Raw genomic sequence first — 19,500 nt, forward strand, 5'->3', positions numbered from 1 at the left:
CCACTTTACCGTCAATACAGCTGCTGTATTAGAAACATCTGCGCAGCAACGGTAACTCGTTTTTTGGTAATTTTATGCAAATGTATAAAAAATATGTATATATATATATATATATATTCTTGTGCAATCCATTTAAACCTCACAAATACAGGACGAAAAGAAAATTGGACTAATCCTAAAAAATCTGTAAAGAAAAGACAACCAGTGTTTGTATGAACTCTTTAAAGTTGTGAGATTTTAATATGCCTTGCAAATTGACATAGGAGATCGATTTGTAAGGGAAATGTAAGGGTGGATTCCTGCAGAGGTTCAGGCTGCAAGACTGCCGTATGAATAAAGAAACTTTATTAGCAAGATGGTAGAAAACTGTACATTTCTTGTCTATTCCACCCACTGCCACTTATACCAGCAACGGAAATAAGCACAGTTACAATAGATTAATATGTGGGAGAGCATTGCTATAGAGTGTGACATTACTGTATTGCAATAGATAGCACTATTATATTATATAGCAAGTCAATACCAAATCAAAACTAGTTAGCACATTATTTGTAATTGAAAGGGTTTATTGACAACATGGTTATAGTTATACTTAAAATAGTTACAAAATAGATGTATGATGTAGATGATAATAACTTATACCATTAATTGTACCCAGCATATATGTAATATGTTACTAGACAGAGAGAGAGAGAGAGAGCCCCAAGAAAGAGAGCCAGAGAATAAAAGAGACAGAGCAACAGTTACAATCTTCTTTTATCCTTTCCTGACCATGTGACTAAAACCCAAACGTGAGACGTTCAAACTGACCAATCAGATAATTGCAACTTCCCCCACAGTACTAAATGTGTGACAATTCATCGACCGCCCTATTGAATTATTATAGTCTTTTAATCTCGTCTTGTAAATAGATGCTCATTTTGACCATCATTTGTATTATTCCACCCTAATTTCATGTATATTTTATGTCTTTTATGAATATTTTTCCAAATCTGCGTTGCTGCACTTTGCATGGCTTTGTGTGCGTGTGACTGTGTGTGTGTGTGTGTTTGTGTGTGTGTGTGTGTGTGTGTGTGTGAGTGTGTGTGTGTGTGTGTGTGTGTGTGTGTGCGCCCACGCGCGATGACGCAGATTCAAATGATCCGCCATTACTTTCCCGTTGCTTAGTCCCGCCCACAACGGTCAGCTGGTCAGATCTGTCGTCAAGTTTGGGTCTGTGTGAAGGGCAAGCGGGAGATTTGAATTCAGAGTCATTTGCGAAGAGCAGGAGAAAGGTTTGCTAAATGGAGCATCAGCCCTGATCTCTCTGAACTGAACTACTGGAAGTGGTTTGTGTGCAGATTCCAGAAAGATCTGGAAAAACACTACAGTAAAACATTTGAGGGGAGTGGTGAGATTCCAGATCAATGGAGAAAATACTCAAAACATGAAGCTATTGAGAGATTACAATACATGTAATGAAGCATATAAAGAATGAGACTCTTGTTTCTCCTCTCAGATTCAGATCACAGATAGAAATGAGTTTCTGTGACATTCATCAGTGAGAATCTGAGCTCATCTACACCTCAGAAGATCTGAGCTTCATCAAATACACCAGACGAGAGTGAAAGACAAGATTCAATTCCTCATACATGATCTGAACTACAAAACAACATTTCTGAACATATGCCTAACTGATAAAGCTCAAAATGCTTGATGAATATTAGAGTTTATTACTAATCAAAATAGCTTAATCTCCGTCATGAACTGAAAAACATCTGTGATAAGAATATTAATGATAGATTGTTGAAATATGATTGAAGTGCCTATATGAATGTGTTTGCTAAAGCTCAGTGCTGATGATAAGAGGAAAGTGTGAGGAATAAATATCATATCTGTTGATCTAATTTATATGCTTTAATAGCAACATCTCTGAGGTCTCATCATGAATTGACTGACCTGACTGTGTCATTTTACACTTATTGAATATGTACTCGTATTGTAAAATTACATTTTTACTTTAGGAATTGAAATGATAAAACTGTAACGATCTATAGCAGATATTCATTCGATGACAGTTTCAGTCTTTACTCAAATTCATTACTTAGACATTACTAAAATGTATTTCATAAAAATATTGTTTATTACACAATACTATGATCAAAATCTCTAATGCTCCATGGTCTTGTTGTAACGGTCACCAGCTGGAGTGCCCATGAGAGCCACCAAAGGGCACTCCACACCAGACTATTGTCACTCTCACAAACTACATTCCCCAGAACTCACTGCCCGGACTCATCATCACTGATTGCATTCACCTGTATCTCATTACCTTGTTAGTCTCAGCCTATTTATACCTTGTACACTCATTCATTCCCTGCGAACTAAGGTGAACTAAGTAACTTTTTTTTTTTACCTTAACTGAACAACTTCGGAGTCATTGGAATGGTTATATTACTTATTTCGGGTTGAATGGTGGTCGTTTCGCACCCCCCTGGTGCCCAAGAGAGGAAAATACGCACTTGCAACTTTGAGCTGGCGGGCCGCCGGCCACCGCGTCAGGAAGTCTCGCGTGAGATCAGGTCTCGCGATGTAAACAATTGCTTTACGGCCAAAAGAAATCTGCTAAAATGCTGTCATTATTGCGCTCCCTCTCGCTGTTCGAACCCGAATGAAGAAGACGTTTTAAAGAATGTCCCATCTGCTTTGATGTCGTTGATCTACTAGCCTCGGGTGTCTGAGAATCACCAAGGAGTTTTTACAACAGTGTTGTCAAATATCTATTCCGAAGCTGTGGGGGGAGCTCTAGAGAGAAACCTGCGAGCAAAAAGCGAGAATACAGAGAAGAAATCCCGAAGTTACTGAGTGCTGCTTTAACTAAACCCAAAAGCATTAATACAACTTTTTTTATAAAAAGGAAAACTACTGCAATAACATAATCCATTTAACAAAGCATAAACACAAACCAAAGACTTTCATTGAATGCAAAATCTCAGTAGTTTATATTTAGTAAAAAAATAAAATAAATAAACATTCACACAAAGCATAGCAAGTCAATTCAGTTCAACCTTCCATCCAAATGATTCACCCCAAATCACAACACACAAAAATGTAGATAGAGTTCAAGACAAATCAATGTCCATGGATGATGCATAAGTGTAATAGAGAGAATCTGAATTCCTCATCAAAATCCCATAATGTCCAGCATATCCTCCAGAAACGGTCAGTCTTCATCCATATGCTGTATTCAATATCAAAGTTCATGGACAATAAAGGTGATCGTCAGATGATGTGTTGAGAGATTTGTGTATAAAGGAATTTATTAATATTTTCCGTCTCACGGACCATGATCCTCCAGAACACAAACAAGTCCTTTTTTAAGTTGAGCATAAAACAAATGTGTCTCAACAACCACAAGCGCAAGGCAATGCTTCAGTTTTTGCATGATACATTCACTCCTTTACCATAACATGATTTATACACAAACATGTTGCCCTCTAGTGGTGAGGAAGAGAAAGTGCCCTATGCTTGTGACTGTTATAGTGTGTGAACCACATGGGGCTTCATCTCGCCACCACTTCTTCTTCCTGAAAAACACACGTTTTCTTTAGACACTCTTTGGAGACTGGAATGCAGGAACAAACGAACCGCTCGGCTCTGAAGCCAAAGGTAGATGTGCGTCTGCTTCTGTATTTATACCCAACACCGTGACACATCTCTATGGGTTAGTTTAAACTCAAAGGTGATTGGGCTCTCAGGCAGGGGTGGACTTAACCAATAAGCAGGTAAGCAGCCGTTTAGGGCCCCCGGGAATTAGGGGCCACCGACAAATACCAAGAAGCCTATCCACATTATTCCTATATGACCCATAAATTATGGGTGTAACTTCTGTTAAGCTGTAAACAATCAGTGAAAGACTAGCTCTATGGACGCAATAATATATGTATTTTAAACTGTGTACAATTACATTAAACTACTCATCCTTCAACCATTGAACATTAAAAGGACATTTAAAGTGTAAAAGCATCAACATCAGACAGTTAACCCATTTAAGCCCACCGGCAACTATAGTTGCCGCAGTGCATAGTTGTCATTTTCTTTTTATAAGTATTTTTCTAGATGTTGTCCATGTTTTATTTCTCAATGGCATGCAAGCAAACAACCAAATAAAGGATTTCAAGAAAAAAAAAAAGGTATTCACTTCCTCCCTGTCATATGAGGCTGTCAACTTCCTACCCCTACTTCCAGGAAGCATAGCGAAGGCAAACCTTCCCAAAGAAAGGTCATTTTCATGTTACTAATAAGTATTTTTTGTTGACATATATATATCTACATAATCAAGAAGGTCTCTAGAATCATCCAAACAAAACAAATCTTACAAGAGATCTATAGTTCCCTTTCGTTGTCACTCCGAGTTACGTCGGATGACGACGAATGGGGTTTCGCTTAGAAATCCTATCATCTTCGAGTATTAAAACACGAGCCAATGGCAAAGAAATGCCATGGGTCTGCGGAATTTGCATAGCGTAACTCCGCCCCACCCTGGGGGTATATAAGGAAGTCGCTGGCAACATGCAGATATGTTTTCGCTTCGGAGCCAAGTTGATGTACTTCACTCCACAGCCAAATCCTGAGTTTATCGCTTCATCTCTTCGAGACGAGCCTCTCTCCAGGTGTTGGTGTGACAGCGAGTTCCAGCGAGTGCACATTCCCTGCTGATCTGTGCAGTGATTTGCCAGAGTTTGTGTGTTCTCTCCCTGGTCGCTTCAACACTCTGCGGAGAAATCTCCTTTCACAAAAGAGCATTGCACGCGGCACGTCTTTTTAAAGATGCCTCGCCCGTGCACTTCTGGTTGCGGTCTATTCGTGTCTGACTCTGATGGGCACAATCGCTGTCTTGTGTGTCTGGGAGTCGAGCACGCTAAGGCAGCGTTTGTGGATGAGTCATGTTCCCACTGCGGGAACATGGCCATCGCACGGTTGAGATCGAGACTCAATGATCTTCATGTGAGAGTCCCCTCATCCGCACCCCGATCTACTGGTCCCGAGAGGGCTGGTACTTCGGCTGGCGGCCAGGGTGATCTGAGGGTTACAGTGTGGAACAAAGCGCCGACTATTCCACGCTCCACACTTCCCTCTGTTCCCGTGCAACCCGCGAGTGTCCGCGTGGAAACCGCTGTACAGTCCTCGGACTTGCCGCGAGTTTCACTCGGCGCTCCAGAGGATGACGTGATGTCGATCGCTGCATCACAAGGTGGGCAGGAGTCCTCGGGAAGTGAGGATTCGGCTGTGCTGCCACCCTCGGGTGTCCCAGCATTGTCCGAGTCTGATCCCGAGATGACGGCCATGCTTTCCCGGGCAGCCGCGGCGATGGGTCTTGAGTGGTCCCCGCCACCTGTGCCGGTTCGTTCGCGGCTGGACGATTGGTTTTTGGGTGCGGCTGCTGATCCGCGTCGGCGGCCAACCCCAATGCCTTTTTTCCCGGATGTGCATGAGGAGGTCACGAGGTCCTGGAAGGCACCATTGTCTTCCCGTGATCGTTCGGCGACCGCCTCCGCCTTGCCTCCCCTTGATCAGGCGGCCGCCAAAGGGTACACTGGGGTTCCCCGGGTTGAACGCTCTGTTGCGATGCAGCTGTGTCCTCAGAGTGCTTCTTCCCGCGGGGACCCAAAGCACCCCTCCAAGGCCTGTAGGTTCTCTTCCACCCTGGTGGCGAAGGCCTACAGAGCTGCGGGGACGGCGGCCTCCTCACTGCATGCCATGGTGACTCTGCAGGTCTACCAGGCCCAGATGTTGCGTGATATGCACGAGGGGAGGTCTGACCCAGCACTCTTTGATGAGTTGCGTGCCGCCACCGACCTTGCTCTCCGAGCGACGAAGGTGACCGCACGCTCGCTGGGTCAGGTGATGGCCACTTCGGTGGTCCAGGAGCGACACCTATGGCTAAACCTGGCTGATATGCGGGAGGCCGAGCGGACCCGGTTCCTCGACACCCCCATATCCCAGGCTGGCCTATTCGGCGGTGCAGTCGAGGATTTTGCCCAGCAGTTCTCGACTGCCCAGAAGCAGACTGAGGCTTTAAAACATGTCCTGCCCCGGCGGCCCGCTGCTTCGGCGGCGCAGCCGTCGGCACAGGTGCCTCAGCCTGCTCGCCGCCGAGGGCGCCCTCCTGCGGTTCCCGCCCCTCCCGATCGGCCCCAGCAGTCCGCTGCTCCCGGGTCGCGTCGTGGAGGAAGCCGTAGGAAGGCGCCACAGCCCTCTCCCGCCCCGCGCCCCGCTAAACGCCAGGCTAAGCGGCGCTCCTGAGACGGGCTGCTCAGAGATGGCGATGAGTTCTGTACAGGAGCCGGTAGCAGGGCCGCTCCTTCCCCCGGTGGAGGGCCGGGGGAGAATCCTTGGTTTTCCCATTCCCGCTGCTCGTCCCACGACGGGCAGCACCCTAAAATGGTTAAAGAAAGAACTCACTGTCCCATCTCTGAGCACACGGAGTGTGCGGATGAGAGCACGCGCCGCCCACGGGCCACGCTCCTCTCATCCCCCTCTGTCGCCAGACCCCTGCCAGAGCACGCCCCCGTGGGACGCTGGTCCTCCCCTGGCCTCCGCTGGCAGGACGCGGCTAATGACCGTGCCCCCGCACCGGGCCGCTATGCCACCCACGCCTGGGCCGGTCATTCCGCCTCGCTGCACCCCCGACGGTACGTCTGTGGTTCGTATGACCCCGCTGGTGCACTTTCTGGAAGCCTGGCTAGAGCTTCCCAGACTGTCCCGCTGGGTCGCGAGAACCATCAGGCTCGGCTACGCGATTCAGTTTGCGCGATCTCCTCCCCGCTACAGCGGAGTCCGCTTCACTATGGTCGGTGGCAATGCCCCTGTCATGAGAGCGGAGGTCGCCACCCTACTGGCGAAGGGTGCGATCGAGATTGTCCCTCCAGCCGAAATGAGGTCCGGCTTTTACAGCCCTTACTTCATTGTTCCGAAGAAATCGGGTGGGTTACGACCGATCCTGGACCTGCGCGTCCTGAACCGCTCCCTTCACAGGCTGCCGTTCAAGATGCTCACGGCCAAACGCATTTTCGAGTGTGTGCGGCCACAGGATTGGTTTGCAGCGATCGACCTGAAGGACGCCTACTTCCATGTCTCCATTTTACCTCGACACAGACCGTTTCTACGGTTTGCTTTCGAGGGGCAGGCATACCAGTACGCGGTTCTCCCTTTCGGGCTAGCCCTGTCTCCTCGCGTCTTTACGAAGGTCGTCGAGGCAGCCCTTGTTCCCCTCCGGGAACACGGGGTTCGCATCCTGAACTATCTCGACGACTGGCTAATCCTAGCTCACTCTCGGGACCAGGTTTGCGAACACAGGGATCTGGTGCTCCAACACTTAGCCCGTCTGGGCCTTCGGGTCAACTGGGAAAAGAGCAAACTTTGCCCCGTGCAGAGGATCTCTTTTCTCGGTATGGAGATCGACTCGGTCGCCATGTGCGTGCAGCTTATGAGCGAGCGCGCGCAGTCACTGCTGACTTGTCTTCGCCAATTCGAGGGCAAGAGTGCGGTTCCACTGAAATTATTTCAGAGGCTCCTGGGGCATATGGCATCCGCAGCCGCAGTAACGCCGCTCGGATTGCTTCATATGAGACCGCTTCAGCTTTGGCTTCGCGATCGAGTCCCGAGGTGGGCATGGCAACACGGCAAGCTCCGGGTCCCAGTGACTCCGACCTGCCGTCAGACCTTCACCCCGTGGTCGAACCTCAGCTTTCTACGGGCCGGAGTGCCCCTGGAACGAGTTTCCCGGCATGTTGTTGTCTCAACAGATGCCTCCACCACGGGCTGGGGCGCCATGTGCAATGGACATGCTGCCGCGGGCTCCTGGACAGGACCCCAGCGCCTATGGCATGTCAATTGCCTCGAGTTGCTGGCTGTACGTCTCGCCCTGCACCGCTTCCATGCGCTGCTCAGGGGTCAGCACGTATTAGTCCGATCAGACAATACCGCGACAGTAGCGTACATCAACCATCAAGGTGGTCTGCGCTCCCGCCGTATGTCACAACTCGCCCGCCACCTCCTCATATGGAGTCAGAAGCATCTGAGGTCGCTTCGAGCCATTTATATCCCGGGACACCTGAACCAGGAGGCCGACGAGCTGTCTCGAGTTCGGCCTCTCTCTGGAGAATGGCGACTCCATCCCCAGACGGTCCAGCTGATTTGGGATCAGTTCGGCGACGCACAGGTAGACCTGTTTGCCTCCCACGACTCGTCCCATTGCGACCTGTTTTATTCCCTGACCGAGGGCACGCTCGGCACGGATGCACTGGTGCACAGCTGGCCGCGGGGCCTACGCAAGTATGCGTTTCCCCCAGTGAGCCTTCTTGCGCGGACCCTGCGCAAGATCAGGGAGGACGAGGAGCAGGTCATATTGGTTGCCCCATACTGGCCCAACCACACCTGGTTCTCAGAACTCATACTCCTTGCGACAGCACCTCCCTGGCCAATTCCTCTGAGGAAGGACCTCCTTTCTCAGGGACGGGGCACCCTTTGGCACCCTCGTCCCGCTCTTTGGAACCTCCACGTGTGGCTCCTGGACGGGACGAGGCAGGTTTGAGTACCCTACCACCAGCGGTGGTGGCTACCATCACTTCCGCTAGAGCATCGTCCACTAGACATGTCTATGCGTTGAAGTGGAACCTCTTCGTCACCTGGTGTTCTTCTAAACATCAAGAACCCACAAAATGCCCCATCAGTGTCGTGCTTTCCTTCCTGCAAGAAGGGTTGGAGCGAAGGCTGTCTCCCTCCACCCTGAAAGTGTATGTTGCCGCCATTGCCGCACATCACGAAGCAGTTGATGGTAAGTCTCTGGGAAAGCACGACCTGATCGTCAGGTTCCTGAGGGGAGCGAGGAGACTAAATCCTCCTCGTCCTCCCCTCGTACCCTCTTGGGACCTCTCAGTGGTTCTAACTGCCCTGCAGAGTGCTCCATTTGAGCCTTTACAGTCAGTGGAGCTTAAGTTCCTGTCAATGAAGACAGCGCTCCTGGTTGCATTGGCCTCCATCAAGAGGGTAGGGGACCTGCAGGCATTTTCGGTTGACGAAGCGTGCCTGGAATTCGGGCCGGCTAACTCTCACGTGATCCTGAGACCCCGGCTTGGATACGTGCCCAAGGTTCCTACCACACCCTTTCGAGACCAGGTAGTGAACCTGCAAGCGCTGCCCTTGGAGGAGGCAGACCCAGCCTTGGCACTGCTCTGTCCAGTACGCGCCCTCCGTGCTTACGTAGACAGAACGCGGTGTTTCAGGACCTCAGACCAGCTCTTTGTCTGTTATGGTGGGAAGCTGAAGGGAAAGGCTCTCTCCAAGCAAAGGTTGTCTCACTGGATAGTGGACGCCATTGCTTTGGCTTACCAGCAGCAAGGTCGACCATGCCCCCTTGGTGTGACGGCCCACTCCACTCGGAGTGTGGCATCCTCTTGGGCTCTAGCGCATGGCGCCTCGCTAACAGACATCTGCAGAGCTGCAGGCTGGGCGACACCTAACACATTCGCGAGATTCTACAATCTCCGGGTAGAGCCAGTTTCTTCTCATGTACTCGCTTCAACTAGCCGGTGCTAGATTCTGCTCAGGTGTCTTCGCTTGCTCGCCATTCCTCTCCACGGACGGGATACGTGCGATATTCCTCAGGTGAGCCTCATAAGCCCTGAGTCTCCTCCAGCACTGACGACGTCAACGCCAGAGTTATGCCACTGGCAGCTTTCGCGCTTGGCTAGGTGCCTCCATGTGCATGGTTCCCTTCGGGCGACCCCCACATGTGTATTCCACTGTAAGCCTCTTTGAGCATGTGTCTTTCCCTTGGCAAGCCACCTTGCCACCCCTGGGGTTGAAATATTCCACCTGCGGCTGGACACCCCAGTGTTTCTCCATATGCAGCCCTACGGGGTCATGTGTGTATTTCAAGTCCCCCCCTTCGGGTTGGGCGTAATTGCATATTTCCAACTGGATATGCTCCCCAGTGTACCTTGGTATTCCTGTGTTAAGTAGTACTCCTTCGTCCGTGCCAGTCTCACGACAGGGAGATCAGACTTACGCAGGGCACTGGAAGACAGTCGAGAGGTGGCGTGATTATACGGGAACCCCATTCGTCGTCATCCGACGTAACTCGGAGTGACAACGAAAGGGAACGTCTCGGTTACGTATGTAACCCTCGTTCCCTGAGTAGGGAACGGAGACGTTACGTCTCCCTGCCACTTCCGCTGTACCGCTGGAACGCCTGAGTTCAGTCTCGGCTCCTCAGCGAAGACATATCTGCATGTTGCCAGCGACTTCCTTATATACCCCCAGGGTGGGGCGGAGTTACGCTATGCAAATTCCGCAGACCCATGGCATTTCTTTGCCATTGGCTCGTGTTTTAATACTCGAAGATGATAGGATTTCTAAGCGAAACCCCATTCGTCGTCATCCGACGTAACGTCTCCGTTCCCTACTCAAAATAAAATTCTGAATCAAAACTATAAGGAAACACCAGTAATTTGTTTAGGTTTGGTTTGTAGGGAATTCCAAACCTGCACACATATATTCAAACGCACATAACTATAGAACCCGTTCTTAATGCGCATCTGAACGCCATCAGCGTTTCTCACAGGTTCGCGTTTAAAGTCTGTGTAGAGAGAATGGTGTCGTCTTGGCGGCCCTAATTTAAAAACAAATGATCGTTGCGACGGAAGCGAATCAATCAAAACTAACTTTAGCTGGAAAATAACTTTATTAAAGAACCGCTATAAAGCCAAAACAATCTTACGTTAAATTATACATTTATCTCTGTAAAGCTGCTTTGAGACAATCTACATTGTTAAAAGCGCTATATAAATGAAAATGACTTGACTTGACTTGACTTGTTGCCAGCGACTTCCTTATATACCCCCAGGGTGGGGCGGAGTTACGCTATGCAAATTCCGCAGACCCATGGCATTTCTTTGCCATTGGCTCGTGTTTTAATACTCGAAGATGATAGGATTTCTAAGCGAAACCCCATTCGTCGTCATCCGACGTAACGTCTCCGTTCCCTACTCAGGGAACGAGGGTTACATACGTAACCGAGACGTTTTTTGTATACTTAGTAAAGAGTCCAAGCGGCAACTATAGTTGCCGGTGGGCAAATGCCTTGTAAGTACATATATCATGGGAAAATGGGGTATACTGTGTTAATAGGTTAATAAATCAAGTTCATTGGTCTTGTTTAGTGCATAAACATAACTTAACCCTTTAAATGACATCTCTATATAGATATATTTTTTCTTCATTCTATTTGTATTTATTATTTTCATTTAGCTTTTTGATACACAATGCCCTGTTATGGCTGCACTTTGTTCTGCACTATGTTCCACAACTTTAACCCTTGTGCGCTGTTCGTTTGCGGTTTACAGTCAGGCTGTTTGGGGTCTGAGAGACCCCAGGCAACAAAATGTAATTTTGTAACTATACATATTTTAAACAAATGTCATTTTACTCAGTTTATGAATGTGTTTACTCTACATTTGGACATTTTTACTCCACAAAATGATTAAAAAAAGAATAGAAAAATTCTCCAAAAAAAGAAAAAAGAAAAAGTGCCTTATAAAACACCCACATTTCTAACTTTCATTCATGGGGATAACATGGATAATTTGACATGGTTTAGTGTAAGACTTTTGCCCACATTTTGGAAAATGCAGTTTTAATAATAAATAAATAAATCACTTTAACCAGTAGATGGCTGCAGAGCTCTAAAAGTACTAAAAGTTTCAAACAAAAAGACATCTTTTCACAAGTTTTTCCAGTTAGATTCATATCTACATATAATGAAATCACAATTATAACAATAAAAGTTACTTTTTGTCAAAGTTTAGCAGTTTTTGTGCTGAAAAAAAAAAATCTGTTTTTCAATAATGTTACATTATGATTAGAATCAAACCTGATCAGGATGTTACAAAGAGAAAAGTTTTTAGAGTTTATCATTTATTTCAAACATCTGTTTTTCATATAATTCTACAAATTTAAAGTGTGCCACTTCATTTCTGTCTGTGTGTTCTGTGTTGTTTCTGATTTTGAGGATGAATTTTGTCCATTGATCAAATTCATTTGATTCTAATCATAATATAACATTACTGAAAAACTTTTTTTTTTTCAGTACAAAAAGTGCCTAAACTTTGACAAAAAGTAACTTTTATTATTATAATTGTGATTTCATAATATGTAGATATGAATACAACTGGAAAAACTTGTGAAAAGATGTCTTTCATTTAGTCAAAAAGCATATAGTGGTGCTCTGCAGCCATCTACTGGTTAAAGTGATAATTTGTTACTTTTAAAACAGCATTTTCCAAAAGATGGGCAAAAATCTTACACTAAACCATGTCAAATTATCCATGTTATCCCCATGAATGAAAGTTAGAAATGTGGGTCAAAAAGACCCTGAACAGCGCACAATGGTTAAAGCAAATGGATTTGTTGTTTGTTGTGTTTTCATATTCAAGAGATTATAAGATAGATGCAGTTTTTTTGGGGTCTGCATCAAATGTTCTTCGACTTTTATACATAATAAATTTGTTTATGAATTAAGATTGATCTGTTGAAAGCAGTTATTTTGAGATAAATGCCAAATGTTCTCCTCCTATTCATATTTTACATTGAGGGGGTGTATACAACATATTTGCCCACCGGCAACTATAGTTGCCGCACATTCAAATATGATTTTCAAGAAAGAAAAAAAAAACCTGGGGAAAATAAATGCAGAACATGTTCACATAGGACACTATTAACAGGATTATATGGATGAAACCATTCAGAAAAAATTGGGCACAAATGGGTTAAATATCACTGTGGTAATCTGTATTATGTAACATAAGTTGCCTTAAAAAATGTTTACTTCAGCATTTCAGAGTGATTTTGACAGATATTGTAGGATTGAAAATAATCCAAGATATTTTAAATGAACAAAGATATTTGCTTGACTGTTTTTCTACCCCCTCTTTCTACCACAATGACCATTTGGAGTTCCTAAGGCACAGAGGGGCTGATAGTGATCTAGGCTTGCAGGCCAAATGTTTGTACTTTGGGGGGTCGATGAATTGTCACACCTTTAGTACAGTGGTGGGAGTGTAATTATCTGATTGGTCAGTTTGAATGTCTCACATCTGGGTTTTAGTCACATGTCAGGAAAGGATAAAAGAAGATTGTAACTGTTGCTCTGTCTCTTTGATGCTCTGGCTATCTTCTTCTCTGGGTCCCTTTCTTGGGGGCTCTTCTTTTCTTTGTCTCTCTCTATCTCTCTCTCTCTCACTCTCTCTCTCTCTCTCTCTCTCTCTCTCTCTCAGGTAACATTTTTCATATATGCTGGGTACAATTAATAATAAAGTTATCATCATCTCATACATATATTTTGTAACTATTTTAAGTGTAACCATAACCATATTTTGTCATTAAACCTTTTCAATTACAACTAATGTGCTAACTAGTTTTGATTTGGTATTGACTTTGAAGTGCTACAAATTGCAATACAATATCGTCACTATCTATAGCAACGCTCTCCCACAAATATTAAGCTATTGTAACTGCACTTATTTCCGTCGTTGGTATAAGTGGCAGTGGGTGGTTAAAGACTAGAAATGTGCAGTTTTCTACCATCTTGCCAATAACATTTCTTTAGTCATTCGGCAGTTCTTGCAGCTTGAACCACTGCAGGAATTCCACCTTTACAATAGTAAACTGTATTTACCTGTGAAAACAAACCTGGAAAGAGACGTGAGGATTTGTGGAGAAAAAAAGAGATTCTTCTGCATTCCAGTGAATTATTAATGGCATAGATCGTAAATTAAATGGGCAGAACAGACCACAAAGGAAAAAAGAAAATAATCATGAGGAAAAGAAAGCATTGACTGAAAAGAGCTCTTGCCGTAGATATTCTTGTTATATCACGTCACGGTAAAATACCAAGTGTTACGTTATGCTCATGATATTCTTAAATAAAACATGACAGAAAACGGATAGCTCATTGAGTCAAACTGACGGATCAGCTTTATTTGCAGCGCAACTTTATGATTTGAAATTATTCGTTTATGTCTTTTTGAATGGAAGTTCCCCAAACCGGAACAAAACGCAGTAAACTCGTCAGGAATAAGGTGGATATAAATCATATATTACTTATTAGTTTTCTGTCATATATTATATGGCCTGTCTATAACCATTAGGATTTTAATGTTATTATTACATCTGCTTGAATGGTCGACCTGACGTTGTGCGTTGAGGTTGTGCTTGAATAATTTAATAATTTATACTTACACAGCTATTGTGTAGAATTTGACACAATATGAGTTGTCCCTGAGCACACACACTACATGTGTTAAAACTGAAACATATGTTTACTTATTCAACCACAAAAAAAAAAACAACAAAAAAAAAACACTTCAATTCTGTTCTCTTTTACTTTATAATGCAAGTGTTTCTCTTTTAGTCAATTAAATACACATGTATAAAACCCATATTTACCATGAAGTCATTTGCCATATCTTATAAAAAAAACATTTTCTTCATTTTTTTTTTTTTTTTTTCTTGCTTTGTTATTTTAAGGCTTATTTTGTGCATATATTGGGAGTGTTTTGCGGTGCACAAGTTTGAGGGCGGAGGAGAAGGAGGAAGGGGAGAGTTCCTTATTGAGTTATTGTGCTTTGATTCGACGCGTGACGCGAGTTCAGTCGAGCTCCTCCGGCTTCATCATCATTATACGCAAAACACAGACAGGAGCTTCGATCTGGACTGCAACAAGGTCAGACTAGTGTAATAGTGTGATGTGTTTTGGGGTCCCGTTAACGTTTAGTTTGCAACTTTATTTCGTAGTAATTTATCAGGCGAAATGAATGTAGCGGAATGCAGCGGAATGAAACGAAACCGAAACTAAACACAAAATGGGTGATTTTAGGGCGATAATCAAAAGTAGAGAGCTATTTTGTAAACAGACTTTGTTTGGAATGACTAAACAAATAGATTTTTCTAAAAAAAACGCGTACAGCAGGACATGTTGAGTGCGACACAGTTTGGTTTTAAACATACAGTCATAAGCAGGACAGTGAAATGTAAACAAATTTAATCTACACTATCCTAACATAAGTAGTAATTAATGCATAATTATGATTTTTATTATGAAAAATATCCAATAACCTAACTGTAATACACTGCGTAACAGTGAAGTTATTGAATATGTTTCATAACAAAACAATCATACAAATTATGCAAAAACACTTTTAAATGGTTAAATATTGGCATTTATCTGGAAATTAGACCTTTTATTTATGGATGGAGGTCACATGGAGAAATTATCACAGTTGTTTGGCTCATTTTAAAATCGCTATAACTGAAAACACTCAATCCCTAAAATCCCTTGAATGTTTGGCCTCATTAAATGCTCATTAAATGCTCAAGATTACACACACATGTTTGAATAGGTAAGGTTTCACACTTTTTACTCTTTGTAAATTAGTGTTTGTGAATAAATACTGTAGTTTTTTTTTTTTCTATGTAGAGGAGGTAGTTGAAGTTTATAAAGTGCCAACAAAACCCCTAAAAAGTAAGGCTATTGGTTGCCATTTTCAAGTCTGATTTTATTTATAAATCTTTTACTGTTTTTATGAAGTTCAACTACTTTTTTACACAGGTCCTTGTACAGTTCTTTTGACCTTGTTTGATGTGCAGCTACTTATATACCAATGATGCTTATCTCAGGGGAACACGTCCTCTTCCATCGAGCATGTGGCTTCGAGGACACTTATTTTGTGTCCCATTAAATTTAACATTTAATTTAATATTCAACAATAATTCGATCTGCCTGCACTGACACCATTATTTGAGAACTGAGCTGGACGAGCAAACTCTCCACCACAATCATTCCCTTTAAATAGACTATTAAGCCTTTAATGATTTGCCAACTGATGTACCTTTGGATATAATTAATTAAATTATAAACTCAATGAATCTTCGACACAGAGGTATCACGTTTCCTTATAAAAACCCTCTTCGTGTTTGTTATATAAAATGTGAATGTGAGATGTAACAAAACTGATGATGCATGTGATTAATAACTTGATGAGGTGCTGTAACGTGGGTTTCAGTTTCATTATATCAGAAGCAAAGCTGTGTGTGAAAGTTCTTTAAATGTAACATGTACAATGAGATTTTGGAGCACAAACAATGTCAAATTACTGCATAAACTGTAAGTGTAGAGATTAAAGATCTATCTATATCATGTTGTTCAACTGATTTTATATTTTGGACGTTTTTATTGTACCAAGTCGCAGAGAGCATCTTATTTCCATCAGTAAATCAGCAGGTGCTTTTATTTAAAGTGATGTTTGATCAGTGTGTGTGTTCATCTGGAATCAAACCTGTGAATCTCAGCAGATGTGCAGCTCCGACATGATCTCAAGTCTCAAGTCTCTTTTTTTTTTCTCAGAATCCTGAGTCTCATGCCCCTCTCAGTAGTCCTGACAGCAGCCAGCCAACCACTGATCTCTGCTGCCGGCAAAATACAAAACCTCCTCGGCAGTCATGAAGCGGAAATATGCTTCAGGAAGCCAGAAGAGAAAGAAGAGAAAGGAAGAGGAGGATATGAAAAAACAAGATAGTGGTAAGTGATAAATTACACTGGATAAAATAGCTCTACTTGTCTTGTACACAAATATGTTTATGTTAGGCAAATGCTGCTTGTAACGAACAGTTAGTGCAACTTTTTTTTTCTAGTGTCGGGATATACGGTAGTGACAGTTTTTATAAGTTACCAATGGATCTTGAACAGTTACTTTATTCTGTGTGGCAATTTTTACACTGTTACATTTTGAAGTACAGTATCAGGATAACCCACATGTTTTACTGGTACTGTTTATTAACTATTTAACAAGGTACTATAGTCATCTGTTGCAACTTTATAATAACCATCCAGATAATGTTTGTAGACAGTTTACAAACCAACTAGTAACCCTTAACAAAGTGTTAGGAATATCTGGTCCGTCTATCTATGTAATGTTTATATATGTTTTAAAAATGGTTTCTTAAAGGTTTACAAACATTTTTTTAATCATTACCCGATACCTAATATATTATATGATAGATATAATGTGTGTTACAATAAACTGTTAATTTACAGCTGTAACGGTCACCAGCTGGAGTGCCCTTGAGAACCACCAGAGGGCACTCCACACTAGACTCTCCTAATCACTCACAAACTACATTTCCCATACTCACTGCCCGGACTCATCATCACTCATCACTGATCACATTCACCTGTACCTCATTCACTGATTGCATTCACCTGTCTCATCCTCCTGTTAGTCTGTCTATTTATACCATGTTCATTCATTCACTCACCGCAAAGTCTTGTATGTGTTGCACTGCATCTCTGAGCATTTCCTTGTTGTCATTGTTATTCCTGGTTCTTGATCTCTGCCCGTGTCCTGGTTTTCCTGTTTCTGCCTCACCCTCTGGATTTGTCTGTTTGTTGGATTGCCTGCCTGTGTATGACCTTTGCCTGGATTTTGATTACGATTCTGAATAACACTTTAAATAAACTGCATTTGGATCCTCAACCTTCGTGTCTCGGAGCAGTACGTAACAGAAGACTTCGCCAACATGGATCCAGCAGTTTGTCTCTTCAACCTCCACCAAGGTAACGGTCCAATTGAGGATTTTGTCAAGGAATTTTGTGAGCTTAGCCATGGGGTTAACTTTAATGATGCTGTCTTAAAGGACATTTTTCACCATGGACTTAATGACATTCTTAATTACCTCATGCCTGACAATACCCCTCACTGGAATCTAGTACAATATATAGACCTTGCCCTTTTGCTGAGCAGCTCATCATTTACTGTGGGCTTTACGGATGTGGAGCCCTGCAAGCTCACAGTAATACCTAAGCCAGAGCTTCACGTCAGCCCTGCCGAGCCTGAGCTTCTGCACGTCAGCCCTGCCGAGCCTGCGCTCCACGTCAGTCCTGCCGAGCCAGAGCTTCACGTCAGTCCTGCCGAGCCAGAGCTTCACGTCAGTCCTGCCGAGCCAGAGCTTCACGTCAGTCCTGCCGAGCCAGAGCTCCACGTCAGTCCTGCCGAGCCAGAGCTTCACGCCAGTCCAGCCGAGCCCGCACTTCACGCCAGATCTGCCGAAGCCAAGGCAGTATGCGTCATGCCCGCCGCCCCTGAGACTGAGAGCGACATGCCCGCCAAGCTAGAGCCTTCACCGCTGGTCCCATCCAGCACAGAGCCCTCGTCACCGCTGGTCCTGCCCAGCTCAGAGCCCTCTTCGCCGCTGGTTCCGTCCAGTTCAGAGCCCTCTTCATCGCTGGTCCTAACCAGCTCAGTGTCCTCTTCGCCGCTGGTCCGTCCAGCTCAGAGCCCTCGTCACCGCTGGTCCTGCCCAGCTCAGAGCCCTCTTCGCCGCTGGTTCCGTCCAGTTCAGAGCCCTCTTCGCCGCTGGTCCTACCCAGCTCAAAGCCCTCGCTGACGCTGGTCCCGTCAAGCTCAGAGCGCGCTGATCCTGATCCAGAGACTGAGCTTCACGTCACTTCTGCCGATCCAGAGACTGAGTTTCACGTCACTTCTGCCGATCCAGAGACTGAGCCTGAATCTGTTCCTCTTTCTACGCCTGTGTCTTCGGACAAGATGGCCGACTCCACGCCTGTGTCTTCGGACAAGATGGCCGACTCCACGCCTGTGTCTTCGGACAAGATGGCCGACTCCACGCCTGTGTCTTCGGACAAGATGGCCGACTCCACGCCTGTGTCTTCGGACAAGATAGCCGAAATCACGCCTGTGTCTCAGGACAATATGGTCTCCACCGAGCCAGTGTCTTCGGACAAGATGGCCACCGCTGAACCGGTGTCTGTCCCTGTGTCTGTCCCTGTGTCTGTCCCTGTGTCTGTCCCTGTGTCTGTCCCTGTGTCTGTCCCTGTGTCTGAGCCGGTGTCTGTTCCTGTTCCTGTTCCTGAGCCGGTGTCTGTTCCTGTGCTATGGCCGCCTGAAGGGTCGTCTCCGCCCTGGCCGCCTGAAGGGTCGTCTCCGCCCTGGCCGCCTGCACACCCTGCTCCGCCCTGGTCGCCTACACTGCCTGCTCCGCCCTGGCCTCCCGCCTTGCCGCAGTCTCCAGGTCCTCTTCCGCTCCATGGGCCTGGCCCTCCATCCCGCCCCCGGGTCCGCCTCCGCTCCACCTCCCTCCTGGACAATTTTTATTTTATTTTTAAAGAGCGTCTGGAAGCCGCTCCTTTGAGGGGGGGCTATGTAACGGTCACCAGCTGGAGTGCCCTTGAGAACCACCAGAGGGCACTCCACACTAGACTCTCCTAATCACTCACAAACTACATTTCCCATACTCACTGCCCGGACTCATCATCACTCATCACTGATCACATTCACCTGTACCTCATTCACTGATTGCATTCACCTGTCTCATCCTCCTGTTAGTCTGTCTATTTATACCATGTTCATTCACTCACCGCAAAGTCTTGTATGTGTTGCACTGCAT

General features: G+C 45.1%; 1 protein-coding gene across 1 annotated transcript; it reads left to right on the forward strand.

The window, feature by feature from the left end:
* The first annotated feature begins 14,650 nt into the window (after positions 1-14,650).
* LOC311078987 (uncharacterized protein) lies at positions 14,651-18,568 on the forward strand. The gene is made up of 3 exons (XM_084108084.1): positions 14,651-14,764; positions 16,445-16,618; positions 17,593-18,568. The coding sequence occupies exon 3, from the start codon at positions 17,617-17,619 to the stop codon at positions 18,481-18,483; it is 867 nt and encodes a 288-aa protein (XP_083964210.1). The 5' UTR covers positions 14,651-14,764; positions 16,445-16,618; positions 17,593-17,616; the 3' UTR covers positions 18,484-18,568.
* The last annotated feature ends 932 nt before the right edge of the window (positions 18,569-19,500 follow it).

The sequence above is a fragment of the Abramis brama genome (genome assembly GCF_963993115.1).
Source record: "Abramis brama genome assembly, chromosome: 1".
Lineage (NCBI taxonomy): Eukaryota > Metazoa > Chordata > Actinopteri > Cypriniformes > Leuciscidae > Abramis > Abramis brama.

Bases quoted from the DNA above. Each gene is read 5' to 3' on its own strand.
- LOC311078987 (XM_084108084.1), top strand. From the start codon at position 17,617: ATGGATCCAGCAGTTTGTCTCTTCAACCTCCACCAAGGTAACGGTCCA.